Raw genomic sequence first — 24,357 nt, 5'->3', positions numbered from 1 at the left:
GGGACAGAACTTCAAATTATTTTAAGAGATTATGGGAGAAAGCATTGGAGGAGAGAGTGTGGGCTAGGATTCCAAAAATGTCACGTCTGCATCAAGAGATGCAATGGTTTACCATATGAAATTCAAGATTTTGATTTGGATTCTGTTCGACCATCTCTAGATTGTATAGGCTTGGTCTTAAAGACACACCCACCTGCTGGCGATGCCAATCAGAAGATGGAGACACAACCTATGTTTTTTGGGGGTGTCTTAAGATCCAACAGTTTTGGTTGAAGGTTTCAGAGTTTCATATGTGACGTTTTGGGCACTCAAATTACATTTTGCCCCAGACTCTGTATTCTGGGCAATGAGGCAGTCATAAATTTGGGTGACAAACACGTAAAAATATTAGGTCCTGACTAGTATTTTGATTGGCAGGTCGATTATTTTATGGGAATGGAAGTCAGATGGGGCTCCCTCTTTTGGTGTGTGGAGATGGGGAAGGCAGAAGCTTTTGAGGAGATGTCGAGCAGAGGGCTGGGGGTTCGAGTTTTGTTTGGTAAGAACTGGGGCAGATATTTGGTGTTTTGGGGGACTCTCCAGGAGGGGCTGTAGATAGAGAGTGGTAATAGTGTGAGTTAAATGTATTTATATGTTGTTGTGTTATATATTTATGTCAATAAATAAATTTAATTAGAAAAAAAGATCAAGAAAGAATTCTTTAAAAGCATTATTAATATCAATGGGCAAGGTAAACATTTCACTGAGGGAATGGCAGAAATTGACTCTATCTGCTTGATATATCTAGCCAAAAGCTTCCTTGCGTTGTCCCCCAACACAAAATATTACTCTCTTGCCCTGAATAGCAAAAGCTCCACCTTCAATGACAAAATAGTATTATACCTGTATTTCAATTTGGTCAATTCTCTGAGACCATCAGACGACATTCAGTGCCTCAGCTCTGCCTCGGTACTTTTAATATTCCCTTCCAACTCCGCGAGCTCTCGTGCTTTGGATTTTTTGGTGATGAGGCATACTACATATAGTAGTATGCCTCATAAGTCGACCCTTAAGAACTGCCTTAAGTGCCTCCCAAGCCACGCCCACAGTAGATACTGATGACCAGTTGGTCTCCATATAGACATTGATTTCAGCCTTTAGCATTTGTTGGAATTCAGGATTTTGCAAAAGGGATACATTTAAAGCACCAACTACATGATGTCTTGTATATCTTTGAAGCGTCACTGTAGCTCTATGGGGCTTACACACATTTGGTTCACTATGATCAAAGACTGCGTCCATCAATAGATTTAAGACTCCTCCCAATATTATATAATGAGGAGTGCCAGTGGCTTGCAACATCCAACATCTATAAAACAACATGCAACATCTATAAAAAAAAAAAAGCCCTGATCATCAGTAGGGATGTGCACAAGAAGTCAAATACTCATATTCATTCTGCAATAATTATTTGAATAGTAAAAATACTATTCGAATTTCGCAAAGTTTTTCTTTTCTGGCCATATATACAGTGAGATGCATGTTAAATCCTGAACAAACAAACTAAAACTTTCAGTTATAACAGAACTGCTGGGTGGTGCTGTTGAGTGTGTACACAAGTTGATCACATTTGATGAGCAAACCGTTCTGACAGTATGTTTAAAAAAAAAAGCAGGTTATTGTGAGAGTGTGGCTTACTGCAAGAAAGCTTGGTTCCTGTTTAAATGTACTGGATAAGCGGTTTACACTTTAATCCCTTATATGTGCAGTTCAACAGAAAGTAACATAATACCAGCGACACTGATGATATCCGAGATAGACTTTGCTAGCTGAGGTAAGGGACTTTCCATCATTTAAAAACACCTATAAATGAGTATAGTTTACTGAGCATGTGGATATGCTTGGTTTTTCTCAACAAAAACTATACTCATTTAAAGTGTACAAGAATATAATATATTATATAACTATTATATAAGAAGGTAACTATTATATGTTGTGTTTATTCGTCCTGTACGTTAACTGCGACCGTCTACTTTATTAGCAGTTTCTTTTTTCACTTTGTGTGTGCTTATTATATTAATGCTTTCATTCTACACTTTTTTGTTTTCACGCAATGCTTGTATAGAAGCTTGTTTTTTTTTATGGTGGCGCAACCTTTATCACAAAAAATATATTTTACAACATCTCTTTCTCATTAATTAGCTTCATTTAAATAATAGATTATTTGAATATAAATTCTTTATTAGCATAAATATTCAATTTCCAAATTATTGATGAATGCCCATCCCTAATCATCAGCGTTAAGTGTGATTTAAATATTATCCAAAATCAACCTTTGCCCCTGAATTTCTGCTAAAACATTAATCTCTTCCTAATTTATCTTTAATCTGTTTGAGACATTTTAATTGTAGATGCTTGCTTATAATGACTCCCCTGCTCTTACTTGAGCCAGTTCTAAAAAAAAACATGTCCACTCCATATCTTCCCAAATTTTTCTGCTTCCTGTGGGGAAAGATGTGTGAAGATGAAGAAACACTATATTATATTTCTTACGTTTAAGAAATAACCTTCCTTATTTTTATGGGATGCCCCAACCCATTCACATTCCACGTAGAGGGATACAATCCACTCATAATAGATTTTGTGTAAAAAAAAAAAAAAAAAAACATTATTATGACAATATTCCAACATTAATCAATATGCCAAATTCCCCCTGAACCAAAAAAACAGAAAAAATTAAAATGCCTGCTCATGACAGCACCAACCAGCGTCCATCCTCTAAACTCAAACAATCCATGTACACCTACGAGAGCCTCCAGGACAACTTTTCCATTGGATTGCTCAAGTCTTGTACTTCTATACACATTTTGTGAGAGTGTATTACACAACAGAAATAATCTATAAAACAAACTCCAGCCAATAAGAGGTATAAAATTAACATTTATTAATTTGGCAGACGCTTTTATCCAAAGCGAGAGGAACACATAAGTGAATCATCTTAAGGAGACAGTGGTACGAAAAAGTGCCATATTGTAAAGTTTCACCAGCTTCAGAATAGTAGAATTCTAAACAGATTAAAGTGTACAAGAATTTTTTTTTTTTTTTCAGTGACTTAAGTGCTGATGTGGTTAAGTGCTGATGTGTTTATAGCCATTTTTTTAAGACAGAAATTATGCATTCTATATCATTTGCAGAGGTCTAATTGCACATGCAGAGAGGCCTGCAGTGAGGGCATTACAGTGGTCCAGTCTAGATATGACATGACTGGACAAAAAGTTGTGTGACATTTTCAGAGATGAAGGGTCTTCCTGATATTGTAGAGTGTAAATCTACATGATCTTGCAGTCTTTCAAATGTGGTCAGTGAAATTTTGTTTATTGATGGTTACCCCTAGATTTCTGACCATTTTGTTAGGTGTTACTGTAGTTGAACCCAGCTGCCTGGTGATGTTGTATTCAACAGCAGGGTTGATTGAAAAGACAAGGAGTTCGGTCTTGGCTGGGTTAAGTTACAGTTGGTGTCCTTTCATCCATGCCGTGATGTCAGCCAAACAGGCATACATTTGAGCAATCACTGTGGTATCATTGGGTTGGTAAGACAAGAAGAGCTGTTTGTCATCGGCATAGCAGTGGTAAGAGAAATCATGTGCCTAAATGATGGGTCCCAGTGATGTTGTGCATATAGAGAAGTGGCCCAAGCACTGAACCCTAAGGTACCCCTGTAGCTGAATGGGGCTTGGACACCTTACCTCTCCAGGCTACCTTGAAGGACATACCTGAGAGATAGGAATTAAACCAGTCAAGCATAGTTCCTGTGATCCCCAGCAAATAGAGGGTGGAGAGAAAGATCTGATGGTTGACTGTGTCAAAGGCTGCAGAAAGGTCCAGCAGGATCAGGATGTATGAGCTGGATTCAGCTTTCGCCCATCTCAGCGACTCAGTGACAGACAGCAGGGCAGTCTCGGTGGAGTGTCCATTTTTGAAGCCTGACTGATTGTCATCCAGCAGCTTGTTCTGTGAGAGATAGGCAGATATTTTATTAAAAATTGCCCTTTTTGCCATGAATGGGATGAGATAAACTGATCAGAAGTGTTTTACTTGTGTGGGGTTAAGTGCAGGTTTTTTCAGCAGCAGGTTTACTCAAGCCTGCTTAAATGTTGTGGGAAAAGTGCCTGTAAGTAGTGATGTGTTAATTATGTGTGTGAGTGCAGGTAGGATGGATTGAGAGATGGCCTGGTGAAGGTGAGAATGAATGGGGTCAAGGGAACAGATGATGGGGTGGTTGGAGAGGAGAAGTTTAGAGACCTCATTGTCAGTCAGAGGAGAGAACATAGAGACAGAAGTGTTGCATACAGGAGACGGGTGTTTGACAGAGTGTGTTGCTGAGAATGTATTGCTGATGGCTGTAACCTTATTAGTAAAACATGTGGCGAAGATATCTGCTGTTAGTGATGTGTAAGGTGGTGGAGGGGGAGGAAAGAGAAGTGTGTTGAATGTTCTAAACAAGCTGTGAGTGTCTGTGGTGCTGTTGATCTTGTTCTGGTAATAGGAAGTTTTTGCAGATTTAACGCTATCTGAAAAAGTTGCAAGCAGAGACTGATACTTGCCTAGATCTGCTGGATATTTAGATTTCCACCATTTCCTCTCAGCTGCCCTGAGTTCAGTCCAATATTTACAAAGGATGTCAGAGAGCCAGGAGCTGGGTGATGTAGTATATGCTGGCCCAGAGGAGAGAGGACAGATGCTGTCTAGGCAGGTTGTAAAAGTAGAGCTTAGTGTGTCTGTGGCAGTGTTTACATCCATGGTGGAAAATATATTTTGTGTGGGATGACAGGTAGCATCTACCTGAACGGCAACTTTACAAGACTAATAAACACAGCCAACAGACAATTAAATGAAACCATAATTTAATGAAGGCCATAGCTTGTTGTGGGAATGTAAAATTATTGTGACCATCCTTGCTGTCAATTCCCAGCTTAGCAGGATAAAGCAGTGCAAAACTTACATTCTATTGGTGCAGTAATCTTTTTCACTTTTTGAAACTGTCTTGCCTCGCTTTTGTCACTCTAGCAAAGTCTGGAAGAACCTTGATGTTGTGGTCCTGCCAGCCTTTTGCCTCTATTCCTCACCACTCGTAGAACAAGGTCTCTTTTAGAACAAAGAATCTTACTAGGATAAATCAGGGTCTGTCACCCGCCCCAGGAGGCTGACCTAGATCGTTGTGGGTACACAAGTCGGCGGCCCACTGTGTCAATCTGATGTGATCGCTTGATATATTTCTGAGGCCCTCCATGTCAGTCAAGATTTTCGTTAGTGCTGCATAAATGTTTAAGATATTCCCACTTATGACATGAAGCTTGCTGTCACTATCAACTGGGCTTCTGGCATCTTGATCCTGTGAGGCATCTGATGTGTAAGAACGAAATTGCTTTTTAATATACCCACAGGCCGACGATTTTAAATTTTTCGACATCCTGCACTCCCAGCACATTTTAACTAACAGAACTATTATGGTTCTCACTGGTTAATATTGCTTAAAAGGATAAATGTAGCAAAGTCTAACCCTCTGGGGTCTGAGGGTGTTTTGGGCCTTGGAGAAGTTTTGACATGCCTTGACATTTGTGCCTTTTTCAGTTGCTTAAAAACACATTAATGGCTTAAGTCTGATAACACTGTATTCATCACAAACTGGGCTACAATAATATGTGAGCAACATGTGTGAACAGGTTTGTATTTTTGAGAAAATAACCTTTATGCATGGTATTTGAAAAAAACTCAATTTTTAAGTCATTGAAATAAGGCCATATAACACATACAAAACCTTTGAGAACTGGATCTTGTAGCCTAGAGTTTTTGTTACAAAATGATGTGAAAACCATCCTGATCACTCATTCATACAAAACAATATACAGGTCCTTCTCAAAAAATTAGCATATTGTGATAAAGTTCATTATTTTCCATAATGTAATGATAAAAATTAAACTTTCATATATTTTAGATTCATTGCACACCAACTGAAATATTTCAGGTCTTTTATTGTTTTAATACTGATGATTTTGGCATACAGCTCATGAAAACCCAAAATTCCTATCTCAAAAAATTAGCATATCATGAAAAGGGTCTCTAAACAAGCTATTAACCTAATCATCTGAATCAACTAATTAACTCTAAACACCTGCAAAAGATTCCTGAGGCTTTTAAAAACTCCCAGCCTGTTTCAATACTCAAAACCGCAATCATGGGTAAGACTGCCAACCTGACTGCTGTCCAGAAGGCCATCATTGACACCCTCAAGCAAGAGGGTAAGACACAGAAAGAAATTTCTGAACAAATAGGCTGTTCCCAGAGTGCTGTATCAAGGCACCTCAGTGGGAAGTCTGTGGGAAGGAAAAAGTGTGGCAAAAACGCTGCACAACGAGAAGAGGTGACCGGACCCTGAGGGAGATTGTGGAGAAGGACCGATTCCAGACCTTGGGGACCTGCCGAAGCAGTGGACTGAGTCTGGAGTAGAAACATCCAGAGCCACCGTGCACAGGCGTGTGCAGGAAATGGGCTACAGGTGCCGCATTCCCCAGGTCAAGCCACTTTTGAACCAGAAACAGCGGCAGAAGCGCCTGACCTGGGCTACAGAGAAGCAGCACTGGACTGTTGCTCAGTGGTCCAAAGTACTTTTTTCGGATGAAAGCAAATTTTGCATGTCATTCGGAAATCAAGGTGCCAGAGTCTGGAGGAAGACTGGGGAGAAGGAATGATGGTCTGGGGTGCCATGTCAGCTGCTGGTGTTGGTCCACTGTGTTTTATCAAGGGCAGGGTCAATGCAGCTAGCTATCAGGAGATTTTGGAGCACTTCAAGTCAAGTCAAGTCAAGTCAAGTGGTTTTTATTGTCGTTTCAACCATATACAGTTAGTACAGTACACAGCAAAACGAGACAACGTTCCTCCAGGACCATGGTGCTACATAAAAACAACAAAGGACCAACATAGGACCACATGAGACTACACAACGAAATAAAATACCTATATAAAAAAAAAAAAAAAAAAACCTATATATATCTATATAAAGTGCACGTGCAAACATGTGCAAAAAGTACAGGACAGTACAACAAATTACTGACAATGAACAGGACAATAGACAGTGCAGCGCCGACCAGTACTCAGTAGTGCAAAAAGATGACAGTTTCTAAAAATGTAAACATAACATACTATGAGATAATGTTCTATGCACATAGCAGTTATTGAGGTAGCAGACAGTTAGCAGACAGTTATAAAGTGACAGTTATTAAAGTGCAACTCAGGACACGTGTGTGTGTCAAACCAGTCTCTGAGTATTGAGAAGCCTGATGGCTTGGGGAAGAAGCTGTTACACAGTCTGGCCGTGAGGGCCCGAATGCTTCGGTACCTCTTGCCAGGCGGGAGGAGGGTAAAGAGTTTGTGTGAGGGGTGTGTGGGGTCAGTCCACAATGCTGGTTGCTTCTATGGATACAGTGTTTTTTGAAAATGTCTTTGATGGAGGGAAGAGAGACCCCAATGATCTTCTCAGCTGTCCTCACTATCCTCTGCAGGGCTTTGCGGTCCGAAGCGGTGCAAGTCCCAAACCAGGCAGTGATGCAGCTGCTCAGGATGCTCTCAATAGTCCCTCTATAGAATGTAGTGAGGATGGGGGTTGGGAGATGTGCTTTCCTCAGCCTTCGAAGAAAGTAGAGACGCTGCTGGGCTTTCTTGGTGATAGAGCTGGTGTTGAGGGACCAGGTGAGGTTCTCCGCCAGGTGAACACCAAGAAATTTGGTGCTCTTGACGATCTCCACAGAGGAGCCGTCGATGTTCAGCGGAGTGTGTTCACCTTGTGCTCTCCTAAAGTCAACAACCATCTCTTTTGTTTTGTCGACATTCAGGGACAGGTTGTTGGCTCTACACCAGTTAGATCAGCCGCTGCACATCCTCTCTGTATGCTGACTCGTTGTTCTTGCTGATGAGACCCACCACGGTCGGTGTCATCGGCGAACTTGATGATGTGATTCGAGCTGTGCATTGCTGCACAGTCGTGAGTCAGCAGAGTGAACAGCAGTGGACTGAGCACACAGCCCTGGGGGCCCCAGTGCTCAGTGTGGTGGTGGTGGAGATGCTGTTCCCGATCCGGACTGACTGAGGTCTCCCAGTCAGGAAGTCCAGGATCCAGTTGCAGAGGGAGGTGTCCAGGCCCAGCAGGTTCAGCTTTCCAATCAGGTGCTGGGGAATGATTGTGTTGAATGCTGAGCTGAAATCTATGAACAGCATTCGAGCGTATGAGTCCTTATTGTCTAGGTGGGTGAGGGCCAGATGGAGGGTTGTGGTGATGGCATCGATCCGTTGAGCGGTTTGAGCGATACGCAAACTGCAGTGGGTCTAGTGAGGGGGCAGCTGGGTCTTAATCTGCCTCATGGCCGAGCCTCTCGAAGCACTTCATGATGATGGGTGTAAGTCGCGACGGGACGGTAGTCGTTGAGGCAGGACACTGAAGACTTCTTTGGCATGGGGATGATGGTGGTGGCCTTGAAGCACGTTGGAACAACGGCTGCTCAGAGAGATGTTGAAGATGTCGGTAAGAACATCTGCTAGCTGGTCTGCACATCCTCTGAGCACTCTGCCAGGAATGTTGTCTGGTCCAGCAGCCTTCCGTGGGTTGACTCTACGTGAGAGTTTTCCTCACATCTGCCGTGGTAAGACAGAGCACCTGGTGGTTGGGAGGAGGGTGGACTTCCTCGCCATCACGTCGTTCTGCACTTCAAACCGGCGTAGAAGTCGTTCAGCGCATCTGGAAGGGAGGCATCTTTGTCACAGGCAACTGATGTTGTCCTGTAGTTGGTGATAGCCTGGATGCCCTGCCACATGAGCCGCGTGTCACCGCTGTCCTGGAAGTGACTGTGGATTCTCTGGGCGTGTCGGCGCTTTGCCTCTCTGATTGCCCGTGACAGTTTGGCCCTAGCTGTTCTTAGGGCTGCCTTATCGCCTGCTCTGAAGGCGAGTCTCGGGACCTCAGCAGCGTCGCACCTCCGCAGTCATCCACGGCTTCTGGTTGGAGCGTGTGGTGATGGTCTTGGAGAAAGTGACATCATCAATGCACTTGCTGATGTAGCTGGTCACTGATGCTGTGTATTCCTCCAAGTTGGTAGAATACGCCATATGTTGCAGCCTCCTGAACATGTGCCAGTCAGTACACTCAAAACAGTCCTGAAGAGCAGAGATGGCTCCTGCTGGCCAGGTTTTCACCTGCTTCTGAAGCAGTTTTGTGCGTCTGACGAGCCGGTCTGTATGCTGGAATTAACATAACAGAGATGTGGTCTGAGTAGCCGAGGTGGGGGCGGGGCTCCGCCCGTGCAGCGCCTGGGATGTTTGTGTAAACAAGATCAAGCGTTAGCCCCTCTCGTTGCAAAGTCCACATACTGATGGAATTTAGGAGCACTGTCTTGAGATTTGCATGGTTGAAATCTCCGGCGACAATAAACAGTCCGTCGGGGTGAGCGTTCTGCAGTTAAGCTCATAGCCCCATACAGTTCACAGAGCGCTTCCTTAGCGTTAGCGCTGGGGAATGTAAACTCGGTTATGCAAACTGGTGAATTCCCGTGGTAGATAAAAAGGTCTGCATCTAACAGTCACAAGCTCCAACAGCGATGAACAGTAACTAGAGACTAGCATAGAGTTCTTGCACCATTCCGTGTTGATGTAAACACACAAGCCACCACCGCGAGTCTTACCGCAGAGAGCTGTATTTCTGTCGGCGCGAAGCGAGGCGAGCCCGTCTAGCTGAATGGCGGCATCCGGAACTCTGTCGCTGAGCCACGTCTCCGTGAAAACAAAGGCGCAGCAGTCTCTAAACTCACGCTGCGTAGCCTGCTGGAGTCGGATATAGTCCAGTTTATTGTCCAGGGAGCAAACATTTGAGAGCAGGATAGGCGGGAGAGCCGGCCGGCTAGGGTTTGTTTTAGCCTAGCATGGACCCCGCCCTCTTTCCGCGCTTCGCTTCTCGCACACGCTACGGCGTCCTCTCCCCGGCCACCGGCATCAGGCGACGCCGAGGGCTGGAGGCCTGGTCTCCGCAGCAAGCCGAGTGCGGCGTGGCGCCTCCTGCAGGTCATCATGCAGCTTGGTTTTTGCATGAGTCTTATATTTGAGTAGTGTCTGGCGATGGTAGACACGAACACTGGTTGCTCCGATGTCCATGTGTTGCAAAAGTCGGGCTTTTTTAACAAAAATAGCACCATTGTGGATCCGGAGTGGCCGCTGCGTGCTACCGCGCCGCCATCTTGGATTGGTAAAAAAATGATGGAATTTAGGGAGCACTGTCTTGAGATTTGCATGGTTGAAATCTCCGGCGACAATAAACAGTCCGTCGGGGTGAGCGTTCTGCAGTTCGCTCATAGCCCCATACAGTTCACAGAGCGCTTCCTTAGCGTTAGCGCTGGGGGGAATGTAAACTCCGGTTATGCAAACAGTGGTGAATTCCCGTGGTAGATAAAAAGGTCTGCATCTTCATGCTTCCATCTGCTGAAAAGCTTTATGGAGATGAAGATTTCATTTTTCAGCACGACCTGGCACCTGTTCACAGTGCCAAAACCACTGGTAAATGGTTTACTGACCATGGTATTATTGTGCTCAATTGGCCTGCCAACTCTCCTGACCTGAACCCCATAGAGAATCTGTGGGATATTGTGAAGAGAAAGTTGAGAGGCATAAGACCCAACACTCTGGATGAGCTTAAGGCCGCTATCGAAGCATCCTGGGCCTCCATAACACCTCAGCAGTGCCACAGGCTGATTGCCTCCATGCCACGCCGCATTGAAGCAGTCATTTCTGCAAAAGGATTCCCGAGCAAGTATTGAGTGCATAACTGAACATAATTATTTGAAGGTTGACTTTTTTTTGTATTAAAAACACTTCTTTTATTGGTCGGATGAAATATGCTAATTTTTTGAGATAGGAATTTTGGGTTTTCATGAGCTGTATGCCAAAATCATCAGTATTAAAACAATAAAAGACCTGAAATATTACAGTTGGTGTGCAATGAATCTAAAATATATGAAAGTTTAATTTTTATCATTACATTATGGAAAATAATGAACTTTATCACAATATGCTAATTTTTTGAGAAGGACCTGTAGTAATTGAATTTATATTTTGTAAGACACTTTTAGTGTTAGAAAGGTCATATGCGAGGAGGCGTGAACTATCATGAATATGGATTGAATACGGATTCACACCTGAGGAGACAAAAGACCCCTCCTGGGTCTATAAATGAGGAATGTGACAGAAAGAGAATGAATGTGAGGACACTTAATGATCAAAATCAAGTTTTAAGTTATAAGAAGTAATCTGACTATACATTTTCTTTATTTAAAGACTTTACTTATTTTTAGACCTACACTACCGTTTAAAAGAAGTCTCTTCTGCTCACCAAGGCTGCATGTATTTTATCCAAAATACAGTAAAAACAGTGATATTTTAAACTATTTTTACCATTTAAAAGAACAGTATTCTATTTGAATATATTGTAAAATGCAATTTGTGATCAAAGCTGAATTTTCAGCATCATTACTGGAGTCTTCAGTGTCACGTGATCCTTCAGAAATCATTATAAGATGGTGATTTTCTAATATGGGCATATTTAAAGTGCATTTTACTCATTTAACCTAAACACATATTTGCAAGCACAAGCTTTGGTGATGATAATGAGGCAGCATAAACCCTAGTTAAAATATAATCTAAACATTCATATTATTTTTATATCATATTACATACCATATTTATATCATACAGCATACATTTTAAATACCTGCTTTAGCTGAAACAGCATTTAAATGTAACTAAAACTCGCTTATTAGGACATATTTCAAATGTCAATACTCTGAATCCTGGCTGGCAAGTCTGGAAACAGTCCCACTAGTAAAATATGTACATGTTTATATAAAATAACATATCAGCTAATGAAAACTGTCTAAATGACTTACTCGCCCAAAATTGTATCCTCTTCTGGATCAAGTCTCTCTTCAAAATAAAAATGTTCAGAGTCCCGCTCTTCTTCTGAGGAAAATGTGAACTCTTCCTTACAATCCAGGAGTTTTCTCACTTGTGTATCGTGCTGTCTATCAAACACGCAGAAAAATGAATGAACTTGTTGTTTTTAAGGCACAGTGGGGGGCGTTTACCATTTGCCTTGATCGCTACAGCACATTAGCTTGCCTCTAAGCAATCAAGCCTCTCACAGTATACCACGGTTTGAAAATTGTCTGTTATCATACCATGTACATTTGCTTATCTACGGTATTGAGAAAAAAATGCAACCAGATGGAGAATCTCACATGTGTGTGCGCATCTCCTTTATTCCTTGTCTGCCTGTCAGACTCGTGAACTTGCGACACACACACACGCAGCAGAGAAAATGTCAGAGAGAAGCAAGGCGAGGGGGTCTGACTTGAGTGTGTGTGTGTGTGAGTTAAAGCAGTGTTTCTGGGCAGCAGGGAAAGAACTATTCCATAGTTCTCCCATTGAAGATATTTCGGCGGCCCAAGTGAAAGTCTATTTAGGACTGCCGAGGCAGATTTAATGATAATCTCGCAAACAGCTAAAACAGACATAGGCAATTTTATGGCCCGCGGGCTGGATCAGGCCCTCCACATGGTTTAATGCAGCCCGCGGCTCATTTATCGTAAAAGCGTTTTTTCATATTTTTTTTCATTGGATATTTCAGTTAACTTGCATTGGGACCTAACACGTCTCCACAAGCATTTAACATGCTCAGGGTTGCCAGATAAGAGACGCAAAACCCCCAGTTTGAGATTTATACTTGCACAAATTGGAAGTATTCTGCCTAAAGTTATACTTATTTTGTGCAATCTGGCAACAATGCACGCGAGTGCGCTTTTTCTATCTGCTTTCCCCATAGAACAAACTATGCAATCTGTAGTGCAATATTCTGCTCAAGGAAAAGTTTTATACAGCCACTCTGTGTCCATTCTTGAGGCTGCTTGTGATGTTTGGTGCTACTAATTTTGCAGGTAAACCTCTTCAGTGATTAAATTAAATATAAAAGTAGATCTCGGTATCATTGACACACGGAGGGGTAATCATTGACATGCGAGCAAAAGCAAGCCAGAGACGAATATATACATGTATTATTTATTTGTGCAATTTAGAAATGTTAAAGTATCTTTGCACCTGTATGTTAATGTAACTCTTGCAGTAATTATTTATCATAGTCATGCAGCCTGTTATTCAGTTATGTGCTGAAAGTCAAACCATCGAGACCCGCATCATGACCCTCTTAGCATGTAAACGGGTAGCGTTTTAGAAAAAAATAAGTAAACTCACCCGCTTTGCGACAAACATTAAAAGTTCTATGCATTTTATTATTTTTTTATTTTTTATTAAAACAGACCCCTGATGTAGAGAGTGTTAAATTAACAGGGAAGTAGAGATGGTAAAATAGATTTATAAGCTCAGGCTTTATTCAGTTTTTTAATGCCTGATAGAAAAGTATCTACCTTTTGTAGAGCAATATAATACGTTAATTGCAGAATAGTATCATTAGTCACAGATACACTTAAGAAAATTGAGTACACAACTATTTCTGGGCTTAAAAGATACAAAAACCAAATCAATGCAGAACAATGTATCTTAAAAGTAATACAATGTGGCCCCCTATGCACTACTTAAATCCCGATGTGGCGCCTTTACCTAAATAGTTACAAATATTAATAATTACACACATCTTACTGACTTTGCTGACGTCATTGGACTTCCTGTTTCTGACGGCACAGCACGCACGCACGCTGCACGAGAGTTTGTTTGTGGCCTGCTTAGCACTGCTTATTCTCATACGTTCAACGTTATAGTCATCGTTCATAGTTATATCCTTTGTCATTTTACCGTGTCGTTCATAGTTATATCCTTTGTCATTTTACCGCGTTTCAGATTCTTCCGCTTTTTCTCCCGTTTCATCTGCGTGTATTTTACCGGTTGCTGCTGACACCTAGCTAGAGTCTGTGTTTGTAGCCTTTAATCCTTAAACATCTGCCATTTTTAAGCACACATCGGGTCTTCCCGTATTATTCTCTTATCGGGATTCAACTGCGCACATATTCCACCTGTATCCGCGTTCTATTTTTATCGCGGTTAAACTGCGTGCATTTTTTTCAGCGCGCACCCGTTTTTTCTCCTCTGCGGTACACAGATTATTGCATCGATCTCAAAGCACCGCCTATCAAGAACAACCACCACCAACAACAAACAATTTGTGAGGGATTCAAATCAATCTCAAAACCCTGACCGCTCAGGAACAACGAACAATTTGCGGTAAGTCATGGCATCGGCTCATGTTATTTGTTCATGCATTGCATGTCACATGTTTTCAATAGCCTCCTCCGTCAGCAGTGAGGGATTCACTTGTGATAAATGTAAGGAATTAGTCAGGCTGACGGAGAAGGTTAATGAGTTAGAGACTCGCATCCGAACGCTAGTAGAGGTCAGTGAGAAAGAGAAGCCGTTAGATACTGTTTCGGATGCGGGCAGTACAGAGAGTAACACACACACTTTGGTTCCGGTTATAGAGCCCCTGCAGCAGGGCATTTGGGTGACGTCTCGGCGGCATACTCGTTCAGCAAAGAGACACCACTCTCCCGCTCCTGTTAGGGTTTCCAATAAATTCTCCCCACTCAGTGATACACCCACTGAGAATCATATTGAAAGAGCCCTTGTTATCGGTGATTCTATTGTAAGGAACGTGGAAATAGAGACTCCAGCCACTATTGTTAATTGCATTTCGGGGGCCAGAGCATCTGACATCAAATCAAATTTACAAGTGCTGGCTAATGCTAAACGTAGATTTCTTAAAATTGTTATCCATGTCGGCACTAACGATGTCCGGCTTCGCCAGTCAGAGATCACTAAAGATAATGTTAAAGAGGTGTGCAGATTTGCAAAATTGCTCGTCGTGGTGACGAGGTTTATAGTAGATTAGTGTCACTGAATGGCTGGATGTCTGAGTGGTGTCTGCAGAATAAAATAGGATTTATAGACAATTGGAAAAGTTTTTGGGGTAGACCTGACCTGCTAAAGAGAGACGGACTCCATCCCTCCAGGGAAGGTGCTCCTCTCTAGTAATTTGGCTCATAGACTTAATAATGATATTAATTGACTAAATGGGGCCCAGGTCAGGAAGCAGACAAACTGGTTAATCCGAACGTCTGCTAGCTGCCTTGAGACGTCACACAGGTCACATAAACTACAACACATAGAGACTGTATCACCTAGATATCTCATAGAGACTGTGTCTGTTCCACGAACTACGAAACACAATACCCTCACTAAATCATTTAGAAAAAATTTGATTAAGGTCAAACCTGAACAAAACAAACAAATTTAAAATGTACATCATATAAAAATAGGGCTACTAAACATTAGATCTCTTTCTACCAAAGCACTAATTGTCAATTAAATGATTACAGATCATAGATTGGATGCGCTCTGTTTGACTGAAACCTGGCTTAAACTGGATGAATATATTAGTTTAAATGAATCTACTCCCCCAGGTTATTGTTATAAACATGAGCCTCGTCTGAAGGGTCGAGGAGGAGGTGTTGCTACAATTTACAGTAAAGTTTTTGGTGTTACTCAGAGGACAGGATATAAATGTAAGTCTTTTGAACTAATAATGCTTAAGGTGACACAGTCAAATACAAATATAAATAAAAATTATGTGTCGTCCTTTACCCTTGCTACAGTGTATAGATCACCCGGGCCTTATTCAGATTTCCTTAGTGAATTTGCAAATTTTTTATCAGATCTTGTAGTTACTGTAGATAGAGCCTTAATTGTTGGTGACTTCAACATTCACATAGATAATGAAAATGATACATTGGGATTAGCATTTATCGATATTCTCAACTCTCTTGGAGTCAGACAAAATGTAACAGGACCAACTCATCGCCATAATCATACGCTAGATTTAATTCTTTCATATGGTGTTGATGTTGATAATATAGAAATTCTGCAGCAGAGCGATGACATCTCGGATCATTACCTCGTCTCTTGCATGCAGCAATCAGCTAATGTTACTCAATCTACACCACGGCTATCGTTCAGGTAGAACTATTCTTTCGACCACTAAAGATAGCTTCACTAATACTCTTCCAGATCTATCTCATATACTCAATAAATCCCAGAAGAACTTGATGAAATAACAAAAAATTTAAATGAAGTCTTCTCTAGCACCCTTGATGTTGTCGCCCCACTTCGATTAAAGAAAATTAAAGAAATAAGCCCTGCACCATGGTACAATGATCACACTCATGCTCTCAAGAGAGCAGCTCAGAAAATGGAGCGCATGTGGAAAAATACCAAATTAGAAATATTTCAGGGTGCATGGAAGGATAGTGTCTGTAGTTACAAACACGCACTCAAAGCTGCCAGGTCAGCATATTTTAGTAAACTCATAGAAAATAACCACAACAATCCTAGATGTTTATTCAGTACTGTGGCTAAATTGGTTAGGAATAAAGCCTCAACCGAACCAGATATTACGTCACAGCTCAAGAGTAATGACTTCATGAATTTCTTCACAGATAAAATTGAAATAATCAGAAATAAAATTGGAATTATGCAATCATCTGTCATAGCACCTCAGAAAACAGTGTTGAATAATTTCCCTCATGTGCAACTTCAATCCTTCGCTATCATGGGTCATGAAGAGCTAACAAAACTTATCGAAACATCAAAAGCCACAACTTGTTTGTTAGATCCTATACCAACTAAGCTCTTAAAAGAGGTATCTCCTGTAATATCAGAACCTCTTCTTAATATCATTAACTCCTCGCTATGCTTAGGACATGTCCCAAGAAACTTTAAAATGGCAATTATCAAACCGCTAATTAAGAAGCCACAACTTAATCCTGGAGAACTTGCTAATTATAGACCGATTTCAAATCTCCCGTTTATGTCAAAAATACTAGAAAAGGTAGTATCCTCCCAAATATGTTCATTTCTACAGAGAAATAGTATATATGAAGAATTTCAATCAGGATTTAGGGCTCATCACAGTACAGAGACTGCACTTATCAGAGTTACAAATGACTTGCTCTTATCATCTGATCGTGGCTGCATTTCTCTTCTAGTGCTTTTAGATCTTAGTGCTGCATTCGACATGATAGATCACGACATTCTCTTGAATAGGCTAGAGAATTATGTTGGAATTAAGTGGAGTGGCATTAGCATGGTTTAGGTCATATTTAGCAGACCGCTACCACTTTGTCTATGTAAATGAGGAATTGTCAAACCAAACAAAAGTAAAATATTGAGTGCCACAGGGATCAGTTTTAGGGCCTCTGCTTTTCTCCATGTATATGCTTCCCCTGGGAGATATTATCAGGAATCGTGGAATACGTTTCCACTGCTATGCTGACGATACACAACTTTATATTTCTTCAAAACCTGATGAGATTTCACAATTCTCAAAATTAGCAGAGTGTATTAATGAAATAAAAGATTGGATGGCCAGAATTTTCCTTCTACTCAATTCTGACAAAACAGAGGTTCTAATTATTGGACCAAAAAACTCTAAAAATAAGCCACTAAAATATAATTTGACTCTAGATGGATGTACTGTTACATCATCTTCAACAGCGAAGAACTTAGATGTTGTATTTGATACCAATCTGTCCTTTGAAAATCAAATTACAAATGTTTGTAGAACAGCATTCTTCCACCTAAGAAATATTGCTAAATTAAGGCATATGCTCTCGGTTGCTGATGCCGAAAAACTAATTCATGCGTTCATGACCTCAAGACTAGATTATTGTAATGTATTACTGGCAGGATGTCCAGCAAGATCAATAAATAAACTTCAATTGGTTCAAAATGCAGCAGCCAGAGTGCTGACGAGAACCAAGAAATATGATCATATTAGCCCCATTTTATCATCGTTACATTGGCTACCTGTTAAATTCCGTATTGATTTTAAAATTCTGTTAACTACGTACAAAGCTTTGAATGGTCAAGCGCCGCAGTACTTAAGTGATCTTCTACCACGCTATATTCCAACACGTTCATTAAGATCGCAAAATTCTGGCCTATTAATCCACTAAAGGAGGAAGATCCTTTTCATATTTGGCTCCTAAACTATGGAATAGTCTCCCAAACACTGTTCGAGATGCAGACACACTCTCTCAGTTTAAGTCTAGACTAAAGACTCATCTGTTTAGCCAGGCATACACCTAATTTATCCTCCAATCCACAATTAGGCTGCTTTAGTTGGGTCTGCCGGAACCAGAAACCAGAAACATTGAGCATGATCTCTAACTCAAATGGCATCTACGCTTACATCTTTTTATTTGTTTCCCTGTCTCAACCTCGGGACTCCTATCCTGAGGTCACCAGAACTGGCTGGATCCAGCACCATTCCTGCTTCATGTTGGACTCCACTGCTACATGTCGCAGAATGATGATGACTAAATGCAGCCGGTGCCAGCCAAACATCACTTCAATCTATTATGACGGACTTCAGAGGATGAAATGATGCCAACTCCAACCTGCATCACCTCTGTCTATTTATGGACTACAATCTTGAAATGAAATGCTTAGACTAACTATTGCCAACAAAAGCCTTCATCAGCAAATTAACAAGGACAATTGCATCTATGTGAACTTCTGCAATTAATCAAGATGGACTTCAAAGTCTTTGGTCATTAATCTTACAGTTCAAACACAATCGATGTTTAATCACTGACCCTTAACACTTAGTTTAATAATTTTAAACCATGATTTTACCTATACATAATTAATAGAATAGAATAGAATCCTTTATTTTGGTCACACATTATACACACAGTTTTTTGCATATATACAGTGAAATTTATTAGTTTTCACATATCCCAGCTAAGCTGGGGTCAGAGTGCAGGGTCAGCCATGATACGGCGCCCCTGGAGCAGATAGGGTTAAGGGCCTTGCTCAAGGGCCCAACAGTAATATTTACATTACATTCATAATGTTAGCCAGAGGGGAACTGGCCCCCACAGTGAGTCTGGTTTCTCCCAAGGTTATTTTTCTGCATTAATCTACATCTTATGGAGTTTTGTGTTCCTTGCCACAGTCGCCTACAGCTTGCTCACTGGGGTTATTAATACAATTTAAATTATCTAAATTACACAATGATGATTAATCGACTTTATAGACATTACAGTTTTATCATCTGTTAATGCTGATATTCTGTAAAGCTGCTTAGAAACGATGTGTGTTGTGAAAGGCGCTATACAAATAAAATTGACTTGACTTGACTTGACATCACCTTTTACCAATTTGTTTCAGGATTTTACATGAGTAAAATTAACTGTTTTATTTTGACAAAATGTTATAGTTTCATATTAAATAATCTAAAGGTGGAATCTATTAGACCTCATTTTATATCAACAATGGCAGTTGTAGTTAAAGTTTCAAGATATGTTTCAGCTAGTATTTATTTTTCATAAATACATTAATTTATTATTATTTATATTATTTAAGACTAGCACACTGACCTAACCATGGTAATGAGGACCCTTTCCTTCTGTGTAATATGTGTATAAATATGTAATATTAGGTAACAAACAGGATAATAATGGGCTCATATAAGTAAATATGCTCTTAAATTTTTAAAAGGGGGAGAGACAACTTCCTGTAGATTTTGTTGTTGACATCATCAACAAAAATAATGAAACTTGATGCATGTCCTTGTACTGGAAAACCATGAACATGGGTCACCACTTGATGTCCACTGTAAAATCTGTCCTGAAGCAAAACCATTTGGGAACCACAGAGTTAAAGGTACAGACAGGAGCAGTCTGGCTGTGCTGTCACACACCTACAGTATATGTTAACTGTTAATAATCATAGGACATTACTTTAAAAGCTCACACAGCTGATGTTATTTTTCATTTAGTAGTTCATTTAACATGCTATGATAACATGTAAACTAACATGCTTTAGTTATATAACATGTTGTAGTTACATACATTTCTATTTATTTTATTTTTAAAGGGGGACTTTTTTTTACACATACTTAAAATACATTGCTTTAAGTTTCAATTATAATAAAGTGTTTGCTCAAAAATAAATAGATAAAATAACCCTTCTGTTTTCACTGATAATAGTAATTGTGTAATACTGTATACCGTGAAACCGTGATATTTTCTGAGATGGTTATCATACCGTGAAAATCTCATACTTTTGCAACCCTAAAAGAGTTTTACAAAAGTTTAATTACTATATTGTTTTGTATGAATGAGTGATCAGGATGGTTTTCACATCATTTTGTAGCAAAAACTCTAGGCTTCAAGACCCAGTTCTCAGAAGTATTGTGGACAAATGTTTATTATGTGTTATATGGCCTTATTTCAATGACTTAAAAATTTAGTTTTTTCAAAAACATGCATAAACGTTATTTTCACAAAAATACAAACATGTACGCACATGTTGCTCACATATTATTGTAGCCCAGTTTGTGCTGAATACAGTGTTATCAGACATTAGCCATTAATATGTTTTTAAGTAACTGAAAAAGCACAAATGTCAAGGCATGTCAAAACTTCTCCAGAGCCCAAAACACCCTCCGACCACTTAACCCTTTAAGTTGTCTAGACGTTTTTCCAACATACCCCAACCCACTAGAACAAAGAATCAAATAAACCACATGTGTAGAGGTACTAAACTATAAGAAAGCACAAAGCAACACAATGCACAATATCAAACATGGTAGTGTTAAAAGATACACAGTTCGTTGGACCACAAGCAGGGAAAAGAAAATGATGAACTCCAGAGCACATGAAAACAAAGAAATGTTTTCATGAACTTGAAAATACAAATTCTGTTGAAAAGGTGCTGTGCTCAAGTTTATATGCCACAATGACATGTGAATCTGGGATGGAGCGTCTATCTTCCAATAGATTTGCATAATTTAAAAGGCTTCAAATATTGCCACTCCTGCGAGGTGTTTCCCATAGCTTCAGTTTCTGTTGCAGCATCGAAATGACCAGCTTCAAAGGGAACTGTTTTCCATGTATGTATAAATCACTTAAAGAAAGGCAAGAAATAAAAAGTATAAAACTCAAGTAAGAAGGTTTATACAGAGATGCTTTATAGTAGACCTGTTGAGCTGGAAAACAATGTCAGGGGCCTTCTTTACCTCTTTCTTTGTTTGTTTTTGTTGAGCAGATGCTAGATGAAAATCATCATCTGATACAGTGCATTATGGACTATCAGAGCAAAGGAAAAACAGCAGAATGTACACAGTATGTATTTACAAAAAAAGAATGACAAAGAGAAATTACCCTTCAACATTTTATGACATCATTTTGACAGAACGGACAATAATTTTGACTCATCCTTTAGTTTGTAAAAAGAATGGAGAATGCATTTACAATAATACACTTGCAGTGAAATACTGTTTATTATTGAGTCTATTTCATGTTGTTTGAACTGGTTACAACAGGAGATGCTAGTGATTCTGTCATATTTTTTTATGGTGCTGCCCACTTGAGTGCTGGGCTTCGATGTAAGAGTATTACTGTAAAAAAATTTTTTATTTTTTTTTCCAAAAGTCAAAAACATTTTCTGTGGTAATCGACAGCATACCATGTCCTGTTAAAAAACTGAAAGTTCCTTTTATTTTGTTGTTGTTGTGTTTTTTTGTTTTTTTTTCTCAACTTGAATTTAGTCTAACAACAAGCCTTTGGTTTGTTTAACCAATGATTTCTTTTACATTTCTTTTTTCAGGTATCAGCAGATACTACACAGAAATTTGGTCTACCTAGCAACAATAGCAGACTCTAATCAGAATATGCAGTCTCTGTTACCAGCGGTATGGTATAATTGTACCCTTTACCAGCTTACTCAACTTTCTTTCTTTCTTTCTGTGCATATACAGTATTAGGGCTTATTCACACCAGGAACAATGTGATGAAGGGATACACAAAATAACACTGAGTGTAAAGCTAATTTTTGTCAGCTTCTGAGAAAAGTTCACATATACAGTCATTCACTTGTAATGCAAATTGTGTAATAGCGTGATACATTAATACATGAAACTAGTGGCAGTGGTTATTTTAACTGTTCTTTAAAATATTAATAAAAATAGCTGCAAAAGCAGTTACAGAGCGAGGTGGGTTGCAGAGTTCCTAGCTAAGAGTTTTTGCTTAAAAGCTATTTACAAAAATGCTAAGAGCTAGATTTACTAAAGGATCAGGGGAAATCTTAAAGTGAGATTAAAGTTAGTTGTCCTTGTTGATATGGATGAAGCTTGCTTTCTTAAATTGGCCCAAGGGATTCATTGACAGGAAACCACTACTGACAGTATCTGTCAGCAAATTCATTAGGCAGACAGCAGGAAGTAGGCCGATATATATATATATATATATATATATATATATATATATATATATATATATAGTCTTTATTATGTTATATTTTTTAAATAAAGTGTTTGCATCAATACACAAAGCTTAAAAGAAAAATAGTCAAGCACCACTTCATTAGTATGTGGAGTCATATTTGAATATGTTTTTCTGTTGACAAAAGCATCTACACCGATCAGCCACAACATTAAAACCACCTGCCTAATATTGTGTAGGTCCCCCTCGTGCCGCCAAAACAGCGCCAACCCGCATCTCAGAATGCTATTCTGGGATGCTATTCTTCTCACCACAATTGTTCAGCACGGTTATCGTAATTACCGTAGACTTTTTCAGTTCTAACCAGTCTGGCAATTCTCTGTTATCAACAAGACATTCCCGTCCACAGAACTGCCCCTCACTAGATGTTTTTGTTTTTGGCACCATTCGGAGTAAATTCTAGAGACTGTTGTCAAGTCATTTTTATTTGTATACCGCATACTAACGCATCATTTGAAAGCAGCTTTATAGAAAATCATGCATTAACAGTGAAAATCCCAGGAGATTAGCAGTTATAGAAATACTCAAACCAGTCCATCTGGCACCAACAATCATGCCACACTCCAAATCACTGAGATCATATTTTCCCCGTTCTGATGGTTAATGTGAACATTAACTGAAGCCCCTGACCCATATTTGCATGATATTATGTAATGCGCTGCTGCCACACGATTTGCTGATTAGGTAATCACATGGATGATTGTTGGTGCCAGATGGGTTGGTTTGAATATTTCTGTATCTGCTGATCTCCTGGGATTTTCACACACAACAATCTCTAGAATTTACTCAGAATGGTGCCAAAAATAAAAACGTCCAGTGAACGGCAGTTCTGCGGACAGAAATGCCTTGTTAATGAGATAGGTCAAAAGAGAATGGCCAGACTGGTTCGAACTGACAAAGTCTACGGCAGAGGTGGGTAGTAACGCGTTACATTTACTTGAGTAACTTTTTTTGGGGAAAATTAACTTTTAAAGTAGGTTTAAAATTGGGTCATTTTTACTCTCACTCAAGTAAATTTGTAATGATTTTTTTTTTTTACTTTTACTTCTTTACAATGTGTATTTTACATTACTGGGTTTAATTCGAATTAATGTGTAATTTATTGAGAGCTTATTGAATGTGACTTTCACAGAAGTTCACAGCTGCGCGTAATGAGACACTCCCACTTGAGTGATGAGACTGTCACTCAAGTTATCAGTGCAGCAGCATGAAACTCTTCAAAATGAAACACTTTCTTTGCTCCACACAGTGAAAAAAGAATAGTTTCATCATGAAATGCCTTCTTTTAACACCAAGACAGGCTGATATTTCAAGATTAAAGTCACAGCTCCAACTTCAAGTGAGCTTTGGCTCTAAATCTAACGCTGACTTTTCTGTGTAATTAGATGGTTATTTTCAGGGTGATTCTGTAACTGGGCTCTTATGATATCCATTTTTAAGTGTACATTTTTAAATCAGTGTAGCGATATATCAGTGTGCTTTGTTCCACATGTCATAAGCAATATTTATGCATGGGGGTACTGGAAAATATCGCTGCTACTTCAGGCGTATTAACTGTATAAATCCATGTAAACATCCAAGTTGAGTGGAAATCACTGCCATTCACGTGATCGACAACTGGAGCGTGATCAGACAGCATTTCTGCACGTGCACAGCGTGCGTTTGAGATGTGCAGGCGTGAGGCTATAGTGGCGACGAGAGTGGCTGTGTATGCAATCATTCACGCATTCACTATTTCCTATAGAGTGAATGGCAGTTAGTGAAAAATATCGCCGCAGTAAGTGAACAAACTGAGTGAATTCGGACAAGAGTGTCGGAGCTCTGGGGCTGGTGCACATATGAAATTTTTAAATACTTGGCCTTATTTGTTATTCTTATGAAACGATATATTAATACAATAAATCTTCATTCTGTATATCATTTTAATATATACT

General features: G+C 39.8%; 1 protein-coding gene across 7 annotated transcripts in view; it reads left to right on the top strand.

Moving 5' to 3' along the window:
- LOC127628713 (calcium-responsive transactivator-like) overlaps positions 1 to 24,357 on the top strand; it is a 103,400-nt gene that overhangs the window by 10,768 nt on the left and 68,275 nt on the right. For 6 of the 7 annotated variants that reach the window (XM_052105534.1, XM_052105533.1, XM_052105532.1 and 3 more), the window contains exons 2-3: positions 21,189 to 21,265; positions 21,750 to 21,834. In XM_052105534.1, the coding sequence (XP_051961494.1) occupies positions 21,189 to 21,265; positions 21,750 to 21,834 (162 nt within the window). The remainder of the gene's footprint in view (positions 1 to 21,188; positions 21,266 to 21,749; positions 21,835 to 24,357) is intronic. The other variant, XM_052105536.1, reaches the window with a different exon arrangement.

The sequence above is a fragment of the Xyrauchen texanus genome, chromosome 35 (assembly GCF_025860055.1).
Source record: "Xyrauchen texanus isolate HMW12.3.18 chromosome 35, RBS_HiC_50CHRs, whole genome shotgun sequence".
NCBI lineage: Eukaryota > Metazoa > Chordata > Actinopteri > Cypriniformes > Catostomidae > Xyrauchen > Xyrauchen texanus.
The sequence above is the reverse complement of the archived record's forward strand: the minus strand, read 5'-3'. Positions and strand labels throughout refer to the sequence as shown.